Here is a 20,596-nt window from a genome sequence, read left to right on the forward strand (position 1 = left end):
TTCCAAATGCTTGAGTACTCTGCATATTAGAGAATTACAGTGTTGGGTGTTGTAGCTGTAGTGCCCTGAACAAAGCAAGATGGTTAGGAAAATGGTATTTTAAATAGTTAAATGATGTATGATAATGTATCATTGTCATGGTTATAGAGAGAAGCTCTCTCCTTGGAAGTCCCCATCAATATATAAATTCTTGATGGATGGAAGAGATGGTCCAGGGAGGCTGTTCACCATCCTGATTGTGACTCTACACAAATGTTTAATTTCAGCTTTGAAGTGGTTTGCTCCTGATGTTTGTGACCATGTTTGGAGGGGGCAGAATAGATCTCAAAGTAGTTATTGAAGTCAAGATTTTACCTTTATTGGAAATGATGGAGTTAGGGCTCAAGAAGCATATTTCATTGAGTTCTTACTTAGGTTTGTTTTGCAGTTTTTGGGTATAGTGAAGTCTGCCTAAAGATCAGTTGCTACTGACTGATTTTGTGTTTGAGTGAATTGGATTATTGGGAGCTCAGCATCTTACTGATCAGGGCTCTCAGAGGTGTAGGTCTTTGATAATGAAATTGTTAATGAATCAAGGAAACACTTCAGCTTTCCTGTGTGAAACCCACATTAATCTTTAAAGCTGCAACAGTTTAATTTTTTTTCTTTAGTAGTGTTCAGGCAAGGTGTTTTACCATTTTTTACTAAATTTTAAAAATTTATTATTGTAAAGTACTGTGTTACATTCATGACTTGAATGGTTATATTACTGGAAGTTCCCTCAGTGCTGCTCTGAGCAGGGACATCTCTGTGCTGTTGCTGATCAGTCAGGAAACAGGTACACCAGGCCCTGGTGGCTGAGCTAGGTGGGATATGGGGCAAAGCTCTGCTGAGCATATTGGTCAGAATCTTTAGCTTAACCAGTAAGACATCAATTAAAATTTTGATTTTTATGTGTCCTCTAAGACATTGAAAGATTCTGAGGAAATAGGTAGTAAGGGAAGTTTCATCTTCATACATTCATGATCTTGATGTTTATTATTTGTATATTTTGTCAACTATTCCAAAAAAAGTTTCAGTCAGACAATCTACATTACCACGTAGATTGGACAAGATAAATTCACCTAGTCATGGGGTAAATCCTGCCCCAAATCTCACAGCACAAGAGTTAGACTTCTTGATTTATTTTGACTTAATATGATGGTTCTTTTAAAATACTCATTGTTCTAGATTACCACTAAGATGTTTTCTTCAGTAACCGTATTTTAAGGACACTCTTGATATGCATGGGGATTTGAAAGAAAAAATTAAAAATCTGAATCTTCCAAATTAGACTAATTAAGTCCTTTATAATAAACACAGAGGATTCCAATGTTAATATTAAAATCCAGGGTTAGATGCATGTATAAAACATACTGGCTTTTGAGTACATTTTTTTTCTCTGTTTAAATGAAACATCAGTCTTAAAATAAAAGCACAGCTGCTGTTTCCTGGATTTAACAGCAGACAGTTGTAAATGCTGCATCATAACCTCTGACAATAGTGATTCTTGATAGAAGTGTTGTACCACAACAAGTGTCCACACTTTTCCACTTGTACTGACATACGATGCTGCAGGTAGAGTGCATTCCTGTTTCCTGTTAAGAAATTGGCTCTAAATTTTCCATTTTATTTTGAGTAAGTTTTATGTTCTCGACATCTGTGCCAATAGAAAGACCTGTGTCTTTAACAGGAGGTGCCTGGCTGACCTGTGTCAGCCTTTGTAATATAGATTTGAAAAGGTTATGTCTTGAAAAGGTTAATACTTCAAGTTTTTAGAGTAAATCATGAGCAAGGTAGCTGCCAGGTGTGGGAGACTTCCAGTGACTGGTGGTGATGAGTCATAAAACATCATTGTGTAACACAGTTTCTTGCTGCTTTGGTCTGACCTGTTCTGCTGGAAGTAGTGACATTTTCATTTGATTCTTGCCATGTTTTAGCATTTTTTACCATGTCCCTAGGGAGAAATGGCAAGCTTAAATATGGAAGGATGATGTTCCTCAGTGCAGATGTGCTTTCACAGTTAGAGTTTAAACTTCCTTTGAAGTTCTAAATAATTTTGTGGGATTTGGACACAACAGTGTCATTTGAGTAGCACATGTTTCTAAAAGGATCATGGTGTGTACCCATAACACTGTCCTTATTTAGTACTCTGTTTCAACAAAGACAATCCACTTTGGCTATTTGAATATTGGATTTAATTCAAAATTTTTGATGTGCATACAGAAATCTGTACAATTCTTTGTAGCATATCCTGAGTAAGCTTTCCAGTGTCTGAACAAACATACATTTCAGTGTAGCTTTTTTTTATTTTGGTTTAATTCTTGCAGAGGAAATGATTTATGATGATGTTGAAAATGGTGATGATGGTGGAAACAGCTCACTGGAATACGGGTGGAGTTCAAGTGAGTTTGAAAGCTATGAAGAACAGAGTGATTCTGAGTGTAAAAATGGAATTCCCAGCTCCTTTTTGCGAGGCAACCACAAGAGACATGTATGTATCCTGCAGTGCTGCTCAGTCATTGAGGTTGTCCTGGTTTCCAACACTTCCCTTTCTCACCTGTATTTCTTTTTTTCTTCAATTCAGCTTCCAATGCCAATAGCATATTTTTAAAGAAGATATGAGTCAGTGTGGAAGTGACAGTACATAACAAAATGTAATGGGAAAAGGAGATATGAAAATATTAAACAGAAGTCTCGTACAAAAACAGATACAACTCAAATTGGACAAAAACTAAATTAAAAATGAGATTGTTTTTGCTTATGGGCAGTTCCTTACCTTCTCTTCTTTTGCACTTGCTGGATTAGTGTAAGTGGTAAAAAAGTGTGGAAAATAATGTGAGAAATAAATGGGGACAAGCCTGACAAGAATTGATGGTTTGGGATCTTTAGATGCTCAAAAGTCACAAAACTCTTTGCCAGTGTTCCCTAGCTTTCTGTCTTAGATCTGCATCAGTTTGCTTGTTTGAATGTGACTGAACTTAAAGAACTTCTGAAAGTAAAAGATTTTTGTAATCAAAGAGAGCTCTACCTGTTAGGAGAGAGGAGAGGTGGCATGATTAAAATGATCCATCTGTGCCACTTCCCAGGTGTCGTGCCTTTGGCTCCATGTGTTCTGCAGGAGGCAGGAAGGCACAGGTGACACAGGTGCCTGTCGTCCCTGCTCCTCTCCCATTGCACAGGGAGAGAGGCCCTGGGCTCTTGCCTTCTCTTTGCCCTGGGTCCTCTTCTTCTGCCCTTGAGTGCCCTCTTTGTGAGAGGCTCCCAGTGTGTGCTGACTGGGGACTGACCCCCAAGAGCCACGTGGCAACTCTGTGCTGTGAGCTGCCTCAGCACCTGTGGCTGGAATGTGCAGGGGTTGCAGACAGGGTGTTATTTCATGGGACCCTCATTTTCATTTTACAGGTTTCTTAACTTGATGAGAATAAAAACCTTGTTGTCTGTGTTTCCCTCCAGTACATGCAATCTGCTCTCCTCTCACCTCCTTCCTTGCTGCACATCCTTTGGAAATCAGGGAATGAGCAATTAACTGCAAGACTTGAGCCCTCCCAAATCTGCACTTTGTAAGCTGAGTGCTCATCCTCTGGTTTTGTCTTGGTTTTATTCTGACTATAACAATCTTAAAGCTGTTGCAGCTGTTTGTTTGGGAGTTTTTTCTAACAAGACTGAAAAAAATGGAGTTTGATTTATTTTTTTTTCTTTAAATACTTTGGAAGAGATTAGGGAATTACTTTGCATGTGAGTGTGTAAGCATTAACATGGCTGCTGACTTATTATTTTTGTTTTTTAATCTTCTCTTGTTATCCCTAGCTTCAGCTTTGGCCACAGTCATAGGAATCTATTTGCATATGTGAACAAAGCAAGGTTTAAAGCCATTTTTTTGGAACTCTTAAAAGTATACCTTGATCTGTCATGGAAAGCTGTTGGCAGTGGTTGAATGTGATTGCGCCAGGATCAGGCACAGAGTGTCTGAGCAAGAGACTGAGTGATGAGAGAAGAGGGGTGTGCCCTTGGGTACTGCCATGCAGATGGCTTTTTCAGGCCTGACAAAAGGTTTTGGGGATTGCCTTGTGAGGATGGGTGTGAGGAGGTGAGGAACACTTAAGCTTGTGGATGGAAAAGTCAGGCTCCTGCACTTGGATGGGTTGCTGGGAGATGGAGAAATTAGGAAATTAGGGAAGGGTTTTGGCAGAGAGTCAGGAAGGAAACTTTAGGATTGCCAAAAAAACCCTTGCAACAAACAACCAAGAAAACAACAACCAAAAAAAACCCCCAAAAAAACCCCAAAAAAACCAAAAAGCCAACCCCAGCCCTCCCTGTATTGGCATTTCAGCATGGGCAGACACTGCTCTTCTTAATGTACATTTTCTCTGTATCCATTCCTTGTACTAATTTTCACTTCTCCTCAGGTCCTGTGATGGATATTACAGTATATTCCCAGCACATCACCTTCTGTAGCCTTTCAGAGCCTGTAAGGGACTTGCCCTACTTACAATTTTAATGTTAGTTGAAAAGAATGGCAAGGTTGCACGTGGGATATTTAATTTTAAGTGCTGATGTGACTTCCTTCAAAGTCACCTTTTCATTATAATTCTTATTATTCTATTTATTTACTATTTTATTTGAAGAAGGAAAGTTTTTGTGCTGTTAAATATTTCTTGTCTGTGAACCAAATACTATTCTTTATTATACTGCTGTAATGCCAGAATGATGATGTTAGAGGTAATTGCATCCTGACCCAGCCTAGTGGAGCTGAGCCTGTCGCTTTGTTTTCAGCTCAGTAGGCCTTCTCTTTCCTGAGGCTTTGATCTCTTGCCAAATAACTCTGTTGATATCAAGCTGAGGGGTTTTCCACTGGACTTCTATTATAGGACACACCAAATATTTTCCTTTTTTTTTTTATTTCCTGGTTGTGTTTTAACCTCTTTTATCTACCTTTGTCAAAATGTTTAACAAATGGTAATTAGTGTTCCAGAGCATTCCTTTCTGTGTGATAGTTTCCTTACCTTGCAAATGAATATATTAATGTATGAGATGGTTACACCCAAGTTCATACAGTGAGACGTGATGCATGTGGAAACCACAAGAACATGAATCCTGTTCGTGTCTCCTTACCTGACTCACTTCACTGTCAGTTTCCATATTCTCAGGTGCCAGCAATCTCCACAGGTTCTTCAATCTCTGAGATTTCTTCTGATTCACTGTTTTGAAGAATAGTCTGAAATATAGGCTAGGTTTTGTGCTCCAGTGAATAGCGCTTATGGTTAAAGCTGATGTATTGTTTCCATGTGATTTTTAAGAGATAGGCGCAATACAATTAATATGTATAACAATTTAGTTGCCTTAGTCTAAGTGGCTTTGCCCGTGTCTTTACAGAAAAGCACCTGGCGGAGCTCGGCAGTGCCCAGGAGCGATGGTCCTTCCTCGGACTGGAGCTTCCCTCAGTGATAGCTTTCCCTCAGTGATAGCTTTCCCTCAGTGTTAGCTTTCCCTTAGCTGTCTTTGTGTCAGTAGATAGGTGGGGCAATGTGCATGATTTATGTGAGTGCTTTAGCATGAAGTTTTCACTATGGCTTTTTGAAAAGATTGTGTCTTTTTATACACTGTAGCTTTCTCATGACCTAACGCGTTTAAAGGAGCATTATGAAAAAAAGGTGAAAGATTTGATGTCAAACACTGTGGGAGCAGTAGAGATTCAGCAACTAAAGCAAAAACATGAGCTGAAGGTAGTGTAGTTGATTTTTGTAACTACCTACATTTAAATAATTGCTTTTCCAACACAGACAATGTTGTCTTTTATTAATAGCTTGAAAAAGTAGACAATAATTTGTATGAAATGAATTCTGAATGTGCTGAATTTTTATTGTGCAGTGTTAAGTTAAAGACTGCAATATTGCTATATTCTTAAAAATACTTGGTCGAGGACTTTTTCTCCTGGTTACTTTTAATGTTAGCAGTCTCAGAAAATGAGATAGGGCATTGTCTTTCCCTGATGACTGGTGCCCTTACCTCAGAGTGTGAGCCAGGTGTACAACCCTAGTGTCTCTCTGAGACCATGGCTCCATAGGGCTAGCCTAGCCCTAGCTCTGCAGCCCCACTGGATCAAATTGGGAATCTCCCTGCTCTCCATTCTGAATGGAACTGGTTTGAAAAGACTGGGTTTTTGCAAAAAGCTTCAGTCTCAAACCCAGAAATTGCCTGATTGCAGCAAGGCAGCTTTGTTTGTGTTCTGACAGTAGTGGGGAATTTTTGTTGTAGTGACGTTTTGGGAAAGAAGTACAAAGCAGGGTATTCTAATAAACATTTTCCAGCAAGGCAAAATTCTTTGGTGTTTTGTTTTTAGTTTCGTGAAATTTCATTTGACTGTAGTAGTGTACTGTAAGATTATGAAATTCTTATTAAATCAATGCATTTCTTCAGTGAATGAAGTTATTAGTTGTAAATTTTTCATTCATAGCAGTGTTTGTTTAAGAATATAGTTAATATATAACTGAGTCTAGGGGATTATCTTTAGGTCAGAAATACTTTGGAAGAGTTATTTGGACACTGAAAGATGGACAAGACCTCTGGCCTATAATGACCTGTGAGTAGTAGGTATTTGTTCTCTAAGATAACATTTGAGACTATTTAAAGTTTATTTGAATGCAGAAGGGTTCTTAAATATTTCTGCTCTTTTAGACTTGCATACAGTATTGCCATGAAGTAAGTCCTTGTCTCCAATTTTTATTTTATTTTGAAATACAGGAGCTTGGCTCTGAGCTTTCATGGTTCTCTCTACTTATTGTACAGTCATTTGACTTTGGACAATATTGATAGTCTAAAAGTGTGCAGGCTCAGATACTTTCCTCTTATTCACTGAACATGTAGACTATATTTTTTATCTTGCAGATGCAAAAGCTCATGAGAGCTGCTAGAGAAGGTACCAAAGATGGACTTGAAAAGACAAAAGCAGCTGTGAAGAAGGGTCGTTCGTTTATTCGGACAAAATCTTTCATTTCTCAAGGTATATGCTATTTACAGCGTTTCTCTTTGTTACATTCTCTAGTGATTTCTGAGAAGGAAGATGAATGGCCTAGCAATTTTTTGTAGTGGGAGCTGAGAGCTAGATGCAAGAAATCAGGTATATATCAAAAATGTATGGTATATTATTCAGCTCAGATGACAGTATGGTCAATGCATCTTGAGCAGTTTTTTCTGTTTGGGGCAAGAACCTGAGTGACCTGAGAAACCTGAGGACGGCAGAGAAGGATCAATTTAAGAACAATAACAACAAGTCCCACCAAGCAGAGTGATCTAGGTACTGGTAGATGGGAGTATGGAAGTGATGTTAAGTTACTGTCATGGTGTAATCCTGGCCAGCAGCCAAGCCCCACACAGCCACTTGTTCAATCCCCTACCACCAGGACTGGGCACAGAATTAGAAGGATAAGAGTGAGAACTTGTGGGTTGAGATAAAGACAGTGTAATAGTGAACATGAAATCCATACACAAGCAAAGAAAGACAGGGAACTAGTTCACTGCTTCCCAAGGGAGGCAGGTGCTTATCCATCTCCAGGAGAGAAGGGCCCCATCACACACAGTGGTTACTTGGAACACAAAGACCATCGTTCCCAACATCCCCTCCCCTTACTCCGTTTTCCTCCCATTTTATATATGGAGCAGGATGTCATATGGTCTGGAATATCCTTTAAGTCAATTTGGGTGACCTGTCCTGGCTGTGTCTCCTCCCAACCTGCCATGCACCCTCACCAGCATGGCAGTATGAAAAGCAGAAAAGGCCTTGGCTCTGTGTATACCCTCTTCAGCAATAATAAAAAAATCTCTGTATTATCAACCCCTGTGTCCAAATCCAAAATGTAGCTCCATACTAGCCACTGTGAAGAAAATTAATTCTACCCCAGTCAAAATCAGCCCAGTTACTAAGTCTGTCCAGGTCTCTCCATCAAATAACTCTTGAATGTGAGGAGAATGTGCTGTTAAGACATGGCTTTCAGTGGAGAAGTAGCTGAGTATTTTAAAAAGTTCATCACTGGTAAGGAGTAATGCTTTCCATGTTTAAGAGTGAGTGAAAGCAGGGGGAAAGACTGTACTGCTTAATCAGTTTGATGATTTTTGATGAAAGCTGAATTTGGGTTGGGAAAGCAAAAAGTGGTGTATAATCAAAAAGCCGCAGAAGTATTTGTGTTCTTTCTGTAGCTGAGAGCAAGTGACAGTCCTTTGTCATGAGCCATGGCAGCAGCTGTCCATGGGTAGTTTTTTCAAGAGACAGGTGATAAATTAAACTAGTTTCTTTTTCAGGATAACTCTGAGAGATAGTGTATCTTTCTGCTCAAGTGTTTGCCCAACTAATTTAATGATAGTAACTTCAGAGTTTATAAAACTACAATTTTAGGAAGCTAAAACCACAAGGCTGGAACAAAATTTTTTGTTTTGAGAGAAGCAACATAAAGTTGCTGTATGGGCCAGGACACATCTTACATCTCTGTCATGACCTCTGACTGCTTCTCAATCTACTTAATTCACAGCTTGAATATAGAAAGGTACACAAAATGAGGTGATCAAAACTTGCAGTTGAACAGATGAAAATGATCTGCAGGACAGTGTTCCAATGGACCTGGCATTCCTTCTTACATTTCTAGAGATTAGATTGCTGACCTGTGGATGGCTGAATCTCATAACCACTTTCCAAATCAGCAGGGAGCTAGTGAAAAATTTCTTAACTAAACTCACAAGATTCTGCCAGATGTTAGATCTGCTTCTGTTATTTCTCTTTTTGTTCTAAGACAGTTTCTCATACTGTTCTTTCTTTATGTCTCCTTTCCTTGGGTCTGCTTGTTTGCCTGGCTATGTACTGCCACCTATCAGTGCACTTCGGTGGTGCTTTTTCAGTAAAATTTGTACCCACAGAGCAATGCAGAATCCCTCACTCCTTTCTGATGAAAACAAACATTTTGGTTAACTTGGCTACTTTAGTTCAGCTATTGAAGGTTGTACAGAATTTTTTTTAGCTGGATCATAATATGGGTGTTTTCAGTTTCCTCCCAGGGATCATTTATTTTAAAACTGCTGTCCCTGGGGCTGTAGTGCTTTTGCCCAAGTTGTCATGTCCTGCCCTCTGGTCAGCCCCATTCTCCTGGCTGAGAGGAGGGAGCAGTGGTCAAGCAAAAGATGCTTAGGCTGTCTGCAGCTGTGGGATATTAGGATGCCTTTGAAAGGTGTTCTGTATTAGAGTACGTATTGGTGGTAACATTTATGTGATTTCCCAGATGATACAGAATTATTGGGAATTTTTTTTTTGTTTGGTAAGTGAAAATGTATTATTTCTGTGTTCAGATGATAGAGTCTTTTCTTGTTTGGTTTTGTTTTTTTCTTTTTTTCTTTTTTCTTTTGTTTTTTTCTTCTTTTAATCCACATGTAGAAGCTGATATTTGGTTATTTATTTGTAGATCACAGATCATCTTGTCTGGAAGAAGAAGAGCAAAATTTATTTATTGATGTGGACTGTATGCATGCAGAAGCAATTATGACTCCTATGCCTGAAGGATTATCACAGCAGCAGGTAGTAAGCTTTGGGAAGTATGGTCTTCTTTTTTTTCCTCCCCTTCTGCTCTGCACCAGTGTTTCAGGTGCCTTTGATCTTCAAACATATTGGCATTTTACTTAAATAGACATCAAATTCAGAACTGAATAAGTTTTTTGAAAATTTGTGTGTGTGCATATCGTTGCATCAGTCCTGAATTCAGCCAGAGGTGCAAAATGGTTTGCATTATAAAATTATCTATAAGAATGATATTGTTTCACTACCTGAACACTTAAACTAAATGTGATGGTTTTGAGTGAAAAAAGGAGAGAGTTAAAGCATTTTTATTGAACCAGAAAACATTGTTACAGGTGCTCTGGGATTTTAAATGTAGACAATATCCTCTTTGAATCCAAAGATTTTTCTTGATTAAAAAAAAAATCATCCCCAGTAAAGTCTACAGAATTAATTTTGCTGTTTTCCACCTTGTACTGTATAGTCACTGTGGAAATCACTTAAAAAAATACTGAAACTGGCATCAGTTAAGAAATTTTGGCTGAAAATAAATCCCTTGGGATCATGTTACTGTATTGTTATGACGACTAATAACTGTATGAGAGTTTTTATGCTTCTTGTGGTGCCAAGTCATGAGTTAGTTGGTCAGTACCTTAAGAAAATGAGAAAAAAACCAAACTAAGGGGCAATTGAGGGGAGGGCCATATATTCTCAGGATTTTGGGTGTTTTTTTTTTTTTTTTTACATTTTACCTGGGTGAGGTTCACTTTTCTCTTGTGTTTAACACGGTGAAGTGCTAATCTTGTAACAAAGCAACTATCAAACTGTGTTCCATTACTGTAAGATTTTATTATCATGTGAGATTTCAGCATCAGTCTGAATGCTCTTTTCTTCTTTCCAAATAGGAATTTGACTTTCACTAGGATAGTTTTGTACAAATAAGTTTGCCCTCTTTTGCAAAAAAACCCCCCAGGGTTCTTGTAGTTTGGAGCAAGCTGGTAATAGTCATGGAAGTCATGTGCCAAATATTGCTCAGCTGCCCAGGAGGAGCTCTCCAAGTGGGCAGGAATGGGATTAGGAAAGGCAAAGCTCAGCTGGAGCTAGTGAGCTGTGAGAGGCAGCAGTGAAGAGGTTCTGACATGTACATTGGCAACAAAAGGAGGCTGAGAAGAGCACAATACACTGCTTGCTAGGGCACAGACCTAGTGATAAAGGGTCAAAACTGTGCCACCTTTGCCTTGGGGTTTCACTGGTGAGGCTTGTCCTTGGGACTCAGCCCATGAGCCCAGAGACAGGTCTGCTGGGGTGAAGCCTAATCTGCAGCTGGAGAGCTGAGGCCATCTAGACATACAGGTGTCTGTGGGACCAGATGGGTTGGATGTAAGGACGCTGTGGGTAAGACCTTTCTCAGTCATCTGAGATCACAGTGATCAGAAGACTGTGAAAAAGTGTCACACTCTTACCCACAAGAAGGAGAATCGAGTCTGGCCTCACCTCAGTCCCAACAAAAGTGATGCAGCACATGCTCTTGGGAGCTATGTCTGTGTTCAGTAGGATAGGAAGGTGAGTGGGGAAAAATCAGCATAGATGGGCCAGAGTCCATTTGTGCATGACCAGCTTGAGCCTCTGTGAGGTGACTGAGGGGAGAGGTGATTGTGGCTTTCAGCTGTCTCCTGAAGTATTCCTGTGCTCCTTTAGGTGAGATACCCTCTGTATGGGTGGACTAAAAGGTGGGTAGAAAACAGGTGAGGGCACCACACTCAGTGAGTCCGTGGCACAAAGTGCAGTGGGTGGTCAGTGTTAGTGCTTGGGAGCAGGCATGGGCCGCTGGCATGTAAAGCCTGTGTGAGGCATCTGGGTGCCAGCTGCAGTGCACATCTGGAGGTGATGCCAAATTGCAGGGGTGCAGCAGCTGTGTGGGGGAGGTTGGCTGCTGGTCAGCAGGGCTCTGGTGGGCTGGGTGCACAGAAACACTGGAGCAGTTCAGGGAGAACAGCATGGTCAGCTGTGGGAAGGGGTCACAGCCCTGGGCACCCCAGGCCAGGGCCCCCTTCCAGGCCAGCTGCCCTGTCACAGCTGAGCTGCTCTGTGGACATGCTGGCTTCAAACAGCAGGTGGCATGATGGCTTCTGTTTAAATCCTGGTGCCTCCAAGTACTGAGGCTAGGGCTCATATCTATTGCAATAACCCGAAGCCACTACTAAATATTCTTTTTGTATATTATAGAGCCTGAAATTTTTATTTCTACAGATGTTTATTCTTTTCAGAAGAATGATCTGTGACTAAGAGTAGGATTAGTATTCTTCACCAGAGCCACTGATCCGCTATACCAAATAAGACACTGCTAAATCCATTCTAAACACAGATTAGACACAACTAATTTTACTGCATATATCTTAAGCAAAGCCTCAGATAATTTTGAAGTCCTCCTTTGAAATGCCAGTACCTGAAAGAAAATTCTCATATAACCTGCATTTAATAATGCAAAATACAAGTGTGGAAAATTTAAAGGCAGTGATGGTGGAGGAGGCAGGAGGCTGTGGGTTCTGGAGCAGAAAGAAGCAAGCCTGAGATTTGAGTCTCATGGTCATTTAGGCTAGCTTAAAATAGCAAAATGAGCAGGTTTTCCTTCTCTTGTAGCTATGGAAAGTGGTTTGATCCTACTCCTGTGCTGTCTTCTCCCTCACAGTCCTCATTTGAAACTCTAGGGTGAGCTGGATTAGGAAATGGATTTGGGTGAAAACAAATCCTTGTAACCAGCAAGAAATCTAATTCAAGGCAAGAAGCTTAAGTTCTAAACCAGACTGGTTCTCCAGCCCTTCCTGTCCTGCCACCCACATGTCCATACAAAGTGCATTTCAGCTGAAGCAGAAGGTGGAGAAGGAGGTGTAATAAATAGCCTGTAGTTTAGCATGAAATATGGTAGCTTTTCCTGAGGATCTTACAACTGTGTCAGTGCATATAAGTATAGATAACATGGGGGTCTTCACTTTTACATGGTAATGCCCAAAAGAAAATGCTGATTTGGATACTTTCTCAGTTTATATGGCTTTAACTTTAAAAGACAGTTAGTATTTGCTTGTTTGCTCTGTATGTTGCTCCTAATAAATTTATAAAACCTATTAAAAATAAATTTTAGGACTGATTTTTGAAAAATTGTTTCCTATTTTGTTGTGGTAAATCAGTGAAGTAGTCAACATTATCTTATACCTGTGATTGTTTCCATTAATACCTACATATATACATTTAAGGTGCATAAGATTATAGAATATCCTGATTTGGAAGATCACCAGGATCATTGAAGCTCAGCTCCTGGCCCTGCACAGGACAGCCCTAAAAATTGCACCAGGTGCCTGAGAGCGTTGTTAAATGCCAAAATCAAAACACAAGTTTCAAAAGTTAAGCTTGGACTTAAAACAGTCAGAAAAAAATACAGATATTGGTACAATAATTGTTGTGTTCTTTAAAGTAAGTGCTTTATAGTAATAGTAAATTAAATTACTTTTGAAGAGGTACAGTATTATTTTATTACAGTTCCAGTATTGAAATTGCTTTGTATTTCTTTTGATTTATTAATGTGAGAATTTTATCATCATAATTTCCAACTATAATGAATGCATTTAACTGATTAGAGCTTTGGACAAAACTTTGTTGCTTCAACAGGTTGTGAGAAGGTATATTTTGGGCTCTGTAGTTGACAGTGAGAAGAATTACGTGGATGCTCTGAAAAGAATCCTGGAGGTACCTTAATATCTTTTACATTTTAAAATTTTGAATATTTGAAAAAGAATCATTAAATATCGTTAAAGAATGTTTCCTATGACTGACACAGATTTTGCTACAGATGCTTCATGCCAAATGTTCAGTGGTTTTGTGTGTGTGTACTGTTGCATTAGTTTCTTTTTCTGCTTATAGAAGTCCATTTTTTTTTGTTTTTTTTAAATCAGTTTGCTTTTTAATTTTTCCACAGCAATATGAGAAGCCCCTTTCAGATATGGAACCAAAGTTGCTGAGTGAAAGAAAACTTAAGATGGTGTTTTATCGAATTAAGGAAATTCTTCAATGCCATTCGATGTTTCAGATTGCGCTGGCGAGTCGTGTCTCTGAGTGGGACTCTGTTGAAATGATCGGTGATGTCTTTGTTGCTTCAGTAAGCAAATGTGTCAGAACAGATAATCTGTTTATATTTTAGTCTTGTTTTTCCATCTCCATGTCTTTCTAACTTAGCTGCTTTATTCCCATGTTCTCCAATGCCTGTGGCAACTGTCAGAGTATTCATGTACTATCCTGATAAGGAAACTGACACCAACACATGTCTTCAGCTTGGTTGGCAGATGTGAAAGGATTGTGAGAAAAGTTTTCAGGCTTTGATTAATCTTTCAGACATCTAAGTCAACAGTTTATTTTTATGAGAAATTAGAGATTCACAAACCCACCAAAATTAAGGTGTGACTGAGGCTCAGCATCTCGTAAAAAATGGGTAGCCATAGTGTGCAAGTAGAAAGAAACCACAGTAGACAATGTCCTGAATTCCTGAGTTTGAACTGAGGTGGGGCACTGATAAAGAGCATTTGTAAAACCCTGTCCCATCAATTAATGGAAGTCCATTCAGTAAAGGACAGAATTAGCTACTGCTTTAAATTAGAGAAAGAAGAAGTGGCCTTGGTTGATAGAAAGATGTTGTTCACCATGAAAGTGTGGCTTGAAGAGGCTGCCTGCCTTCTGTCTTGAATGCTTTGTTTTATTGCTGAAAATTGCAGGTGCTGAAAATCACCACCTTTTCATGACTGCTGTAAGAGAGCTGGGATCTGATCACAGTTCACCCAAAATGAAATAGTCACTGAAGATTTGTTGTTTAAAGCAAACCTGCCTTGTTGTGACTGAAGCAAGTTAGGTAGTCTTAATGAGACCAGCTCTGCAAAGGAGGGAGATGAAGTTACCAAGAAGGCAATGGGTGGTGATCTTACCATTCCCATGACTGTTTGCAGGCCACACAATCTGTCTGCTTTTTTGGTTAGCCCTTAATAGTTGAAGGGAGGATGTGAAGGCCCTGGGACTTTGCTGATTCACTTAAGCTGGAAGACAGGTAGTGAGATGATCAGGGGATCTCAGTTGTCGATTTGAATCTTGATGCCCTTTGATTGCCCATAGTCCTTCTGTCCCAGTGTTCCAGCCAAGATGAAACAATTTCTGTGAATACATTTCTTGCCATTCACAGCTGTTATATCTTTCTGTTTCCAGCCTGTCCTCTGCAGAAAGATTATTTTGGGTATTACCAGTATTTCTGTATATCCAGCACTAGGCCAAGCAAAGCCTTTAGTTCTGAGCGACTCCCTAACAGCCAGAGGTCTCTATAGCTGTGCTGGCAAAGGTCTTTTGTACTTTTAGTTAAGATTTGCCTTTTTTTTCTTTTCAGTTTTCTAAATCTATGGTATTGGATGCATACAGTGAATATGTAAACAACTTCAGTACAGCAGTTGGGATTCTCAAGAAATCTTGTGCCACCAAACCTGCCTTTTTAGACTTCTTAAAGGTTAGTTTGTTCTTAAAGTAGTTGTGCATATGCGATAAATAAGAAAGCATGAGTTACAATTTGGGAGGAAATTTGACTGCTGATACTGTATATTGTCTCATGTTTTATGGACTTAAGGTCTGTTTTATGGATTTGGCACAAACAGACCCCAGAGTGTGCCCTTCCAGTATTGTATTTTTGGCATAGTAACACGCTGTTAGATCTGGGATGTATTTTGAAGTGCACAGTAGGTTTATTGTTATTCAAATCAGTTTATTGGTGTTTGCTTTATTTGTCTAAACATTAGGATTCTTCCATATCAGGTGAGCTTCAAATAGTAGTTTATCATATGAAGCCACTTTTAAATTTGAAATTTATTTTAATTCTAATTTGTTTATTGTGTTGTGAGAGGTAGTGCAGCTGAATTTCCATTCTACAACAATTTCCCTGGATTTTGAAGATTGTGTTTCTGGTTTGGGGTTGAAATTAGTGATTTTTTTTGCAGAATGCACACTGCCCTGTTGCATATGATGCTTGTCATTATATGTCTGGAGAGCCTGGCACACACAGTAGGAGTGCTGGGAATCCCTAGTGTTGACACCTTACAGACCATACACAGAATCCATTGCCAGGCTTTTGAGTTGTCTGTGACATTGCTGAGAGTGTGAGAGCTCAGCTTGTCTCATCCCTCAGGCATCCTGGATTGAGTTGTGCCTCTCAAAGCTGGTCAGCCTGTCAGGTCTGTTACAGTGGTCCAAAAAACAGTAAAAACTGGGTGCCTAGTGCAACTCTTAGGTTCTATAGAGAAGGGTTGCAGGGGTTTGCCTTCAGATCTTTAACTAACAGCTTTTTAAACTGTGAACAACTCTGTGCAGGATGATATTTTGCAAGCCTGAAGCATCTTGAAGATCAGATTCTCTAGTGAGCATGTTGTCACAGGTTAAGCATGCTCTACTGTTGAAAGCATGTTTTGCCAATAGAGACATAATCCACACCTCTCATCACTGCTTGTCAGGGCCGCACTGGTTCTGCTTGCAGAAGCACAGCCAAACTCTGATGACAGATGACATTTCTTTACCTTTCCTTTTTTATTTTTGCCCACCAGCAGTGAAGATCAAAATCTTCATTACTGCTGTTTGGAAAAAAATAGATGTTTGTATAGATAACTATGGAAATAAATTGTGAAGCTGATGGTTGTAGCAATAAATTGCAATTTAAGCACAGCACCAGTTTAACATTGTTTAGAATTGCTTTGTTTTTAATATTGAGTATTTCCTCTAGCCTTCCTTTTTATGACCATTTCTGGCTTTTTTTCACATGCAAAAGAAATTTGTCTGGTTTTATCTGCCATTCGCAGTAACTAAAATAATGGATTCTAACATTTTTATTTACAAATATAAATCAACAGTTTTTTCTTTGATTCTTCAAATAAAGAAGATCAAAATCTGTTTGCATAGCACTGAGATTATGATGTTTTTATTAGATTTCCTCTTAAAAACCATAGGTAGGTTTTTAGATTTATAGGTGCTGCATTGCTGATGTGGCTTTGGCCGAGCTGTATTTATTAAAGATGATATTTCAGTTCAGTGGCAGGCCATAATTTTGATAATGATGGGTTTTTCTAAAAGATTTAATATTTTTTAAGTAAATCTTGATAGTAAATGCAATCTTTAGTCTTCTTATTATAATTAATGTAAGCAATATAGAAGAATTTTTAGGAAACATTTTCCTTTCATTCTGTAACTGGTGGAAATGTGCTCATGGTAGTAAATGTGTCCTTCTTGCATTGCAGCAGTGTCAGGAGTCAAGCCCTGATCGCATTACACTGTATGGTTTAATGATGAAACCTATCCAACGTTTTCCACAGTTCATTCTACTATTGCAGGTAAATAATGTTTACCAAAGGGAGGCTCCTTTTGCATTCTTGCATAGTTTACCCTTGGGATTGCATGGCAGCTGTCTTCTGCTAGAGGATCATGTTCAGTGGAAGTGACCACTAGATCATGGGGAAATAAAGAGAAATTTCAGTGCATTGAACATGCTGATCTCATAGCCTGGTTGCAGGGACAGGCAGTAAGGGCACTGCAAGAAAGCCTCAGTAAACTAGATTTACTATAGATTACTTGCTAAGTAAAATATAGCTTATGAATAGCTTTCTAGTAAAGATGTAGTTCAAATATGCTGCTTGTTTATATCTGTTTGTTAACTAGTAACACTTTGAAACATTACTAGAAACTTAGTGGCATTTATGTCCATTGAAGAAAAAACAAGAGGATTAAATTCATACCTTGGATAGTTTAGAAACTCTCTGATCATTGGCTCACAGGACCTGCTAGAGTATGTTCAGCTTCCTTCTGACCTGCAGCATCTTGTTTCTTTTCCCATGGAAACTGTGGATTTGACAGAGAGTCCTTGGATCTCATGTCAACAGACAGTCAAGCTGCAGGAAGGGCACAATTCCCCAGTCTAGATCAGCTCCAGAAAAATTTTCTCTGTTTTTACCTCCTTCCAGACCACAGCAGATCTACCCCAGTAAGCACTGTGTGTTAGCTGTGTTCACAGGTGCCAAGAGCAGGACAGGCTTTGGGCTGCAGGTCTGGGAATTACTGGGGGTAAAGGAGCAGAGGTAGTCATGGGGGAAGCATATGAATTGGAAGCCTTGGTGAGAGTTTTTGAAATAGCGGGAACGATGAACTTTATTGTGGCAGGAAGATTTTTAAGTGCCCTGGGAATGGAGACAAAGTATAATTCAAACTGTTCCTACTGTATGCCTGCAAAAGAGAAAGACTTGGAGGAGCTGTTGTGACCTTAGTGAAGTAATGTCTCCTACTTTAAGAGGAGTATGCTGTCCATGTTTTAATGAGAAATAATAACAGTAATAAAGATAATACAATATTATTATGACAGTAAATATCAGACAAGTTTCATTTGAAATCATTGTTTATAGACACATACATATTACTGTATATTACTGATTGCCAGATAGTACTAAACAATCTCTCTTCTCTGTAATTTTGTTCTTTAAATAAGAATGCATGTGATCCCATTCAGTATATTTTTAAAGAATTACTACGATATTTGGGAAGTTAAGCAATGTACTGTCCAAATATTCATTAGGTGTTTATTGGTCTTACTCTTTAGTAGTACTCAAGAATGTTGAGTTGCAACTGCACATTCTGTAATCTTTGGAACCTGACTTTGAAAATAAATCCAATGGGGTTTTTTTTGTTTTATAATTACCCTTCAGGATATGTTGAAGAACACTAATAAAGGACACCCTGACAGATTACCTCTACAGATGGCTCTTACAGAGCTCGAGACACTGGCAGAGAAGTTAAATGAAAGGAAAAGGGATGCAGATCAGCGCTGTGAAATAAAACAAATAGCAAAAGCAATGAATGAGCGTTACCTGAACAAGGTAAGGAAAGTAGGAAAGTATAATGGAAATGTCAGTTTCTGGGCCTTGAGTAATCTCTGCAACAGACACCAAAGGCACAGCTATGTTGGTTTTTTTTCTGTAGAGATCAAGATGTCATGTAGAATGACATGGGGTCATTCTAGTCGTAGATATGAGATGTCAGCTGCCTCTGGGACTGAATAGACTCACCACTGTGTGCTGGAATAGGCAACACACTGAACTTCCATCAGCAGTATTGGTGTTCTGTGGCAGTGTAGGAAATAGTAATATATAGTAAAATCTCATGTACGTGTTCTATGTGGAAAAATTCAACTTTTAATTTATCCTAGAAGTGGGGAATTATTCCTGTGTAAAGAAAGGGTCCATGTCCTTATACAGCAGTGCTCCCAACTGTGAAGCATTTCAGGATGTGCTATTGAATGCATTCAACATCTTCCTTGTTTTAGGGAAAATCTCCATCTATCTCATTCATATATTTGCATAATACAATAGAAATGTCTGAAAAGAACTCTAGAAGACATTCAGTAAGAAGGAAGGAACAATCTTTTTTATTTGAGTTCATTGGTAGCTGTCTATACTGTGGATATATATATCCTTGTTTTATTTGTATCATAAATGATTCCTTCTTTCCCATGAACTGAGACATAAATGCTTCAATTACTGCTTTTGTGAAGTTTCAATTTATTATATTGTGGACTCCTTCTGAGGTAGAGTAGTGGGGATGTGTTGAAGGAATGAGGTTGTTTTTGGAGGTACAAAAAAGCACATCTTTTAGGAAAGCAATAGTCAACCAGAAACTCTTATTTTAAGCTATGGAATACTGAATTAATTTTCATACTGGAACAGTATTTCCATTCTAAGTGCATTAGAAGATGGAAAATTCAGACATTTTACTTTCTTTTCTCATTGTCATAATCCTGCTTCTTGAAGCAGCTATTAACCATCTGCAAATAGTTCCAAGACACAGAATGTGCTTTTGAAAAGGTGGCCCAGGTTACCTTTTGTCAGTTGATATTGATTGCAAGATTTTGTGTTTTATGCAGTGGATTCATTAATATATACATGGGTTGTCACTCCAAATCTCACAGGGTCCCACAGGCCTTGTGTGTTAATATCACAGAATCAGCAGAGTTGGAAGGGACCCACATGGATCATGGAGTCCAGCTCCAGTCTCTGCACAAGACCAGCCCTGAGAGTCACACCAAGTGCCTGAGAATTGTCCAAATGCTTCTTGAACTATGTCAGGCTTGGGGCTTTGACCACTACCCTGGGGAGCTGTTCCAGTGCCCAAACACCCTCTGGGTGAGGAGTCCTCCCCTCACAAGGAAGGTGTATACTACAGTGAGGTCTCCCCTTGATCTCCTCCGCACTGAACAGATCAAGTGACCTCAGTTACTCCTCACATAGCTTCCTCTCAAGGCCTTCACCTTGAGGCCATCCTTTGGACACTCTCTAATAGCTTAATATCTTTCTTACATTGTGGCACCCAAAACTGCACACTATATTCAGGTGAGGCCAGTGCAGAGCAGAGTGGGACAATCCCTCCCTTGCCTGGATGGCAGTGCTGGGCCTGATGCCCCCCAGGACATGGTTGGCCCTCCTAAGCTGTATATTTGCATATACAGTTTTGGAACAATGCCAGCCAGGGTGAAATAGGTGGTGAAAGAGATTAGAAAATTAGTGAGTTATGGACATTTTATTCTGTGGGACACTACGTGTTTGACATGTAAGGGATTGGTTCATACTTGCACACAGTGGCTGATCCTCAGCCCTTGAAGGCAAATGTCAGGAACAGTTTACATGCCAAGAATCTCTTGGACATGTCATCTTCTCCACAGTGTGTGACGCCCTGCCAGCTGCACTCCTCACCTGTGTGAGTCCAGGAGGACAGAGCAGGCTGATCACACTTCCTCCTCACACTCTGGCTCCCACTCTGGGCTGCTGGAATAATGTGTAGGTCTTCAGTGGACTATGAAAGAAGAGACTAAGCAAGGAAATCACAGAAATTGTGGAAGGAATTGTTCATTTTGCCAAGAAACATTTATCAGTGTGGAAGATTCCCAGAGCAACCATGGTCTACATTAAGATGCAAAGCCCTTTAAGTCCACATGGA

General features: G+C 39.4%; 1 protein-coding gene across 6 annotated transcripts in view; it reads left to right on the forward strand.

The window, feature by feature from the left end:
- The window catches only part of ARHGEF10 (Rho guanine nucleotide exchange factor 10), a 124,510-nt gene that overhangs the window by 48,479 nt on the left and 55,435 nt on the right, over positions 1-20,596 (forward strand). For 4 of the 6 annotated variants that reach the window (XM_014268530.3, XM_074538176.1, XM_026794781.2 and 1 more), the window contains 9 exons: positions 2,349-2,512; positions 5,628-5,744; positions 6,907-7,021; positions 9,465-9,577; positions 13,217-13,294; positions 13,524-13,703; positions 14,970-15,086; positions 16,858-16,950; positions 18,313-18,483. In XM_014268530.3, coding sequence (XP_014124005.1) covers positions 2,349-2,512; positions 5,628-5,744; positions 6,907-7,021; positions 9,465-9,577; positions 13,217-13,294; positions 13,524-13,703; positions 14,970-15,086; positions 16,858-16,950; positions 18,313-18,483 — 1,148 coding nt within the window. The remainder of the gene's footprint in view (positions 1-2,348; positions 2,513-5,627; positions 5,745-6,906; positions 7,022-9,464; positions 9,578-13,216; positions 13,295-13,523; positions 13,704-14,969; positions 15,087-16,857; positions 16,951-18,312; positions 18,484-20,596) is intronic. The other 2 variants (XM_026794783.2, XM_026794782.2) reach the window with 1 other exon arrangement.

This window comes from Zonotrichia albicollis, chromosome 3 (assembly GCF_047830755.1).
Source record: "Zonotrichia albicollis isolate bZonAlb1 chromosome 3, bZonAlb1.hap1, whole genome shotgun sequence".
Lineage (NCBI taxonomy): Eukaryota > Metazoa > Chordata > Aves > Passeriformes > Passerellidae > Zonotrichia > Zonotrichia albicollis.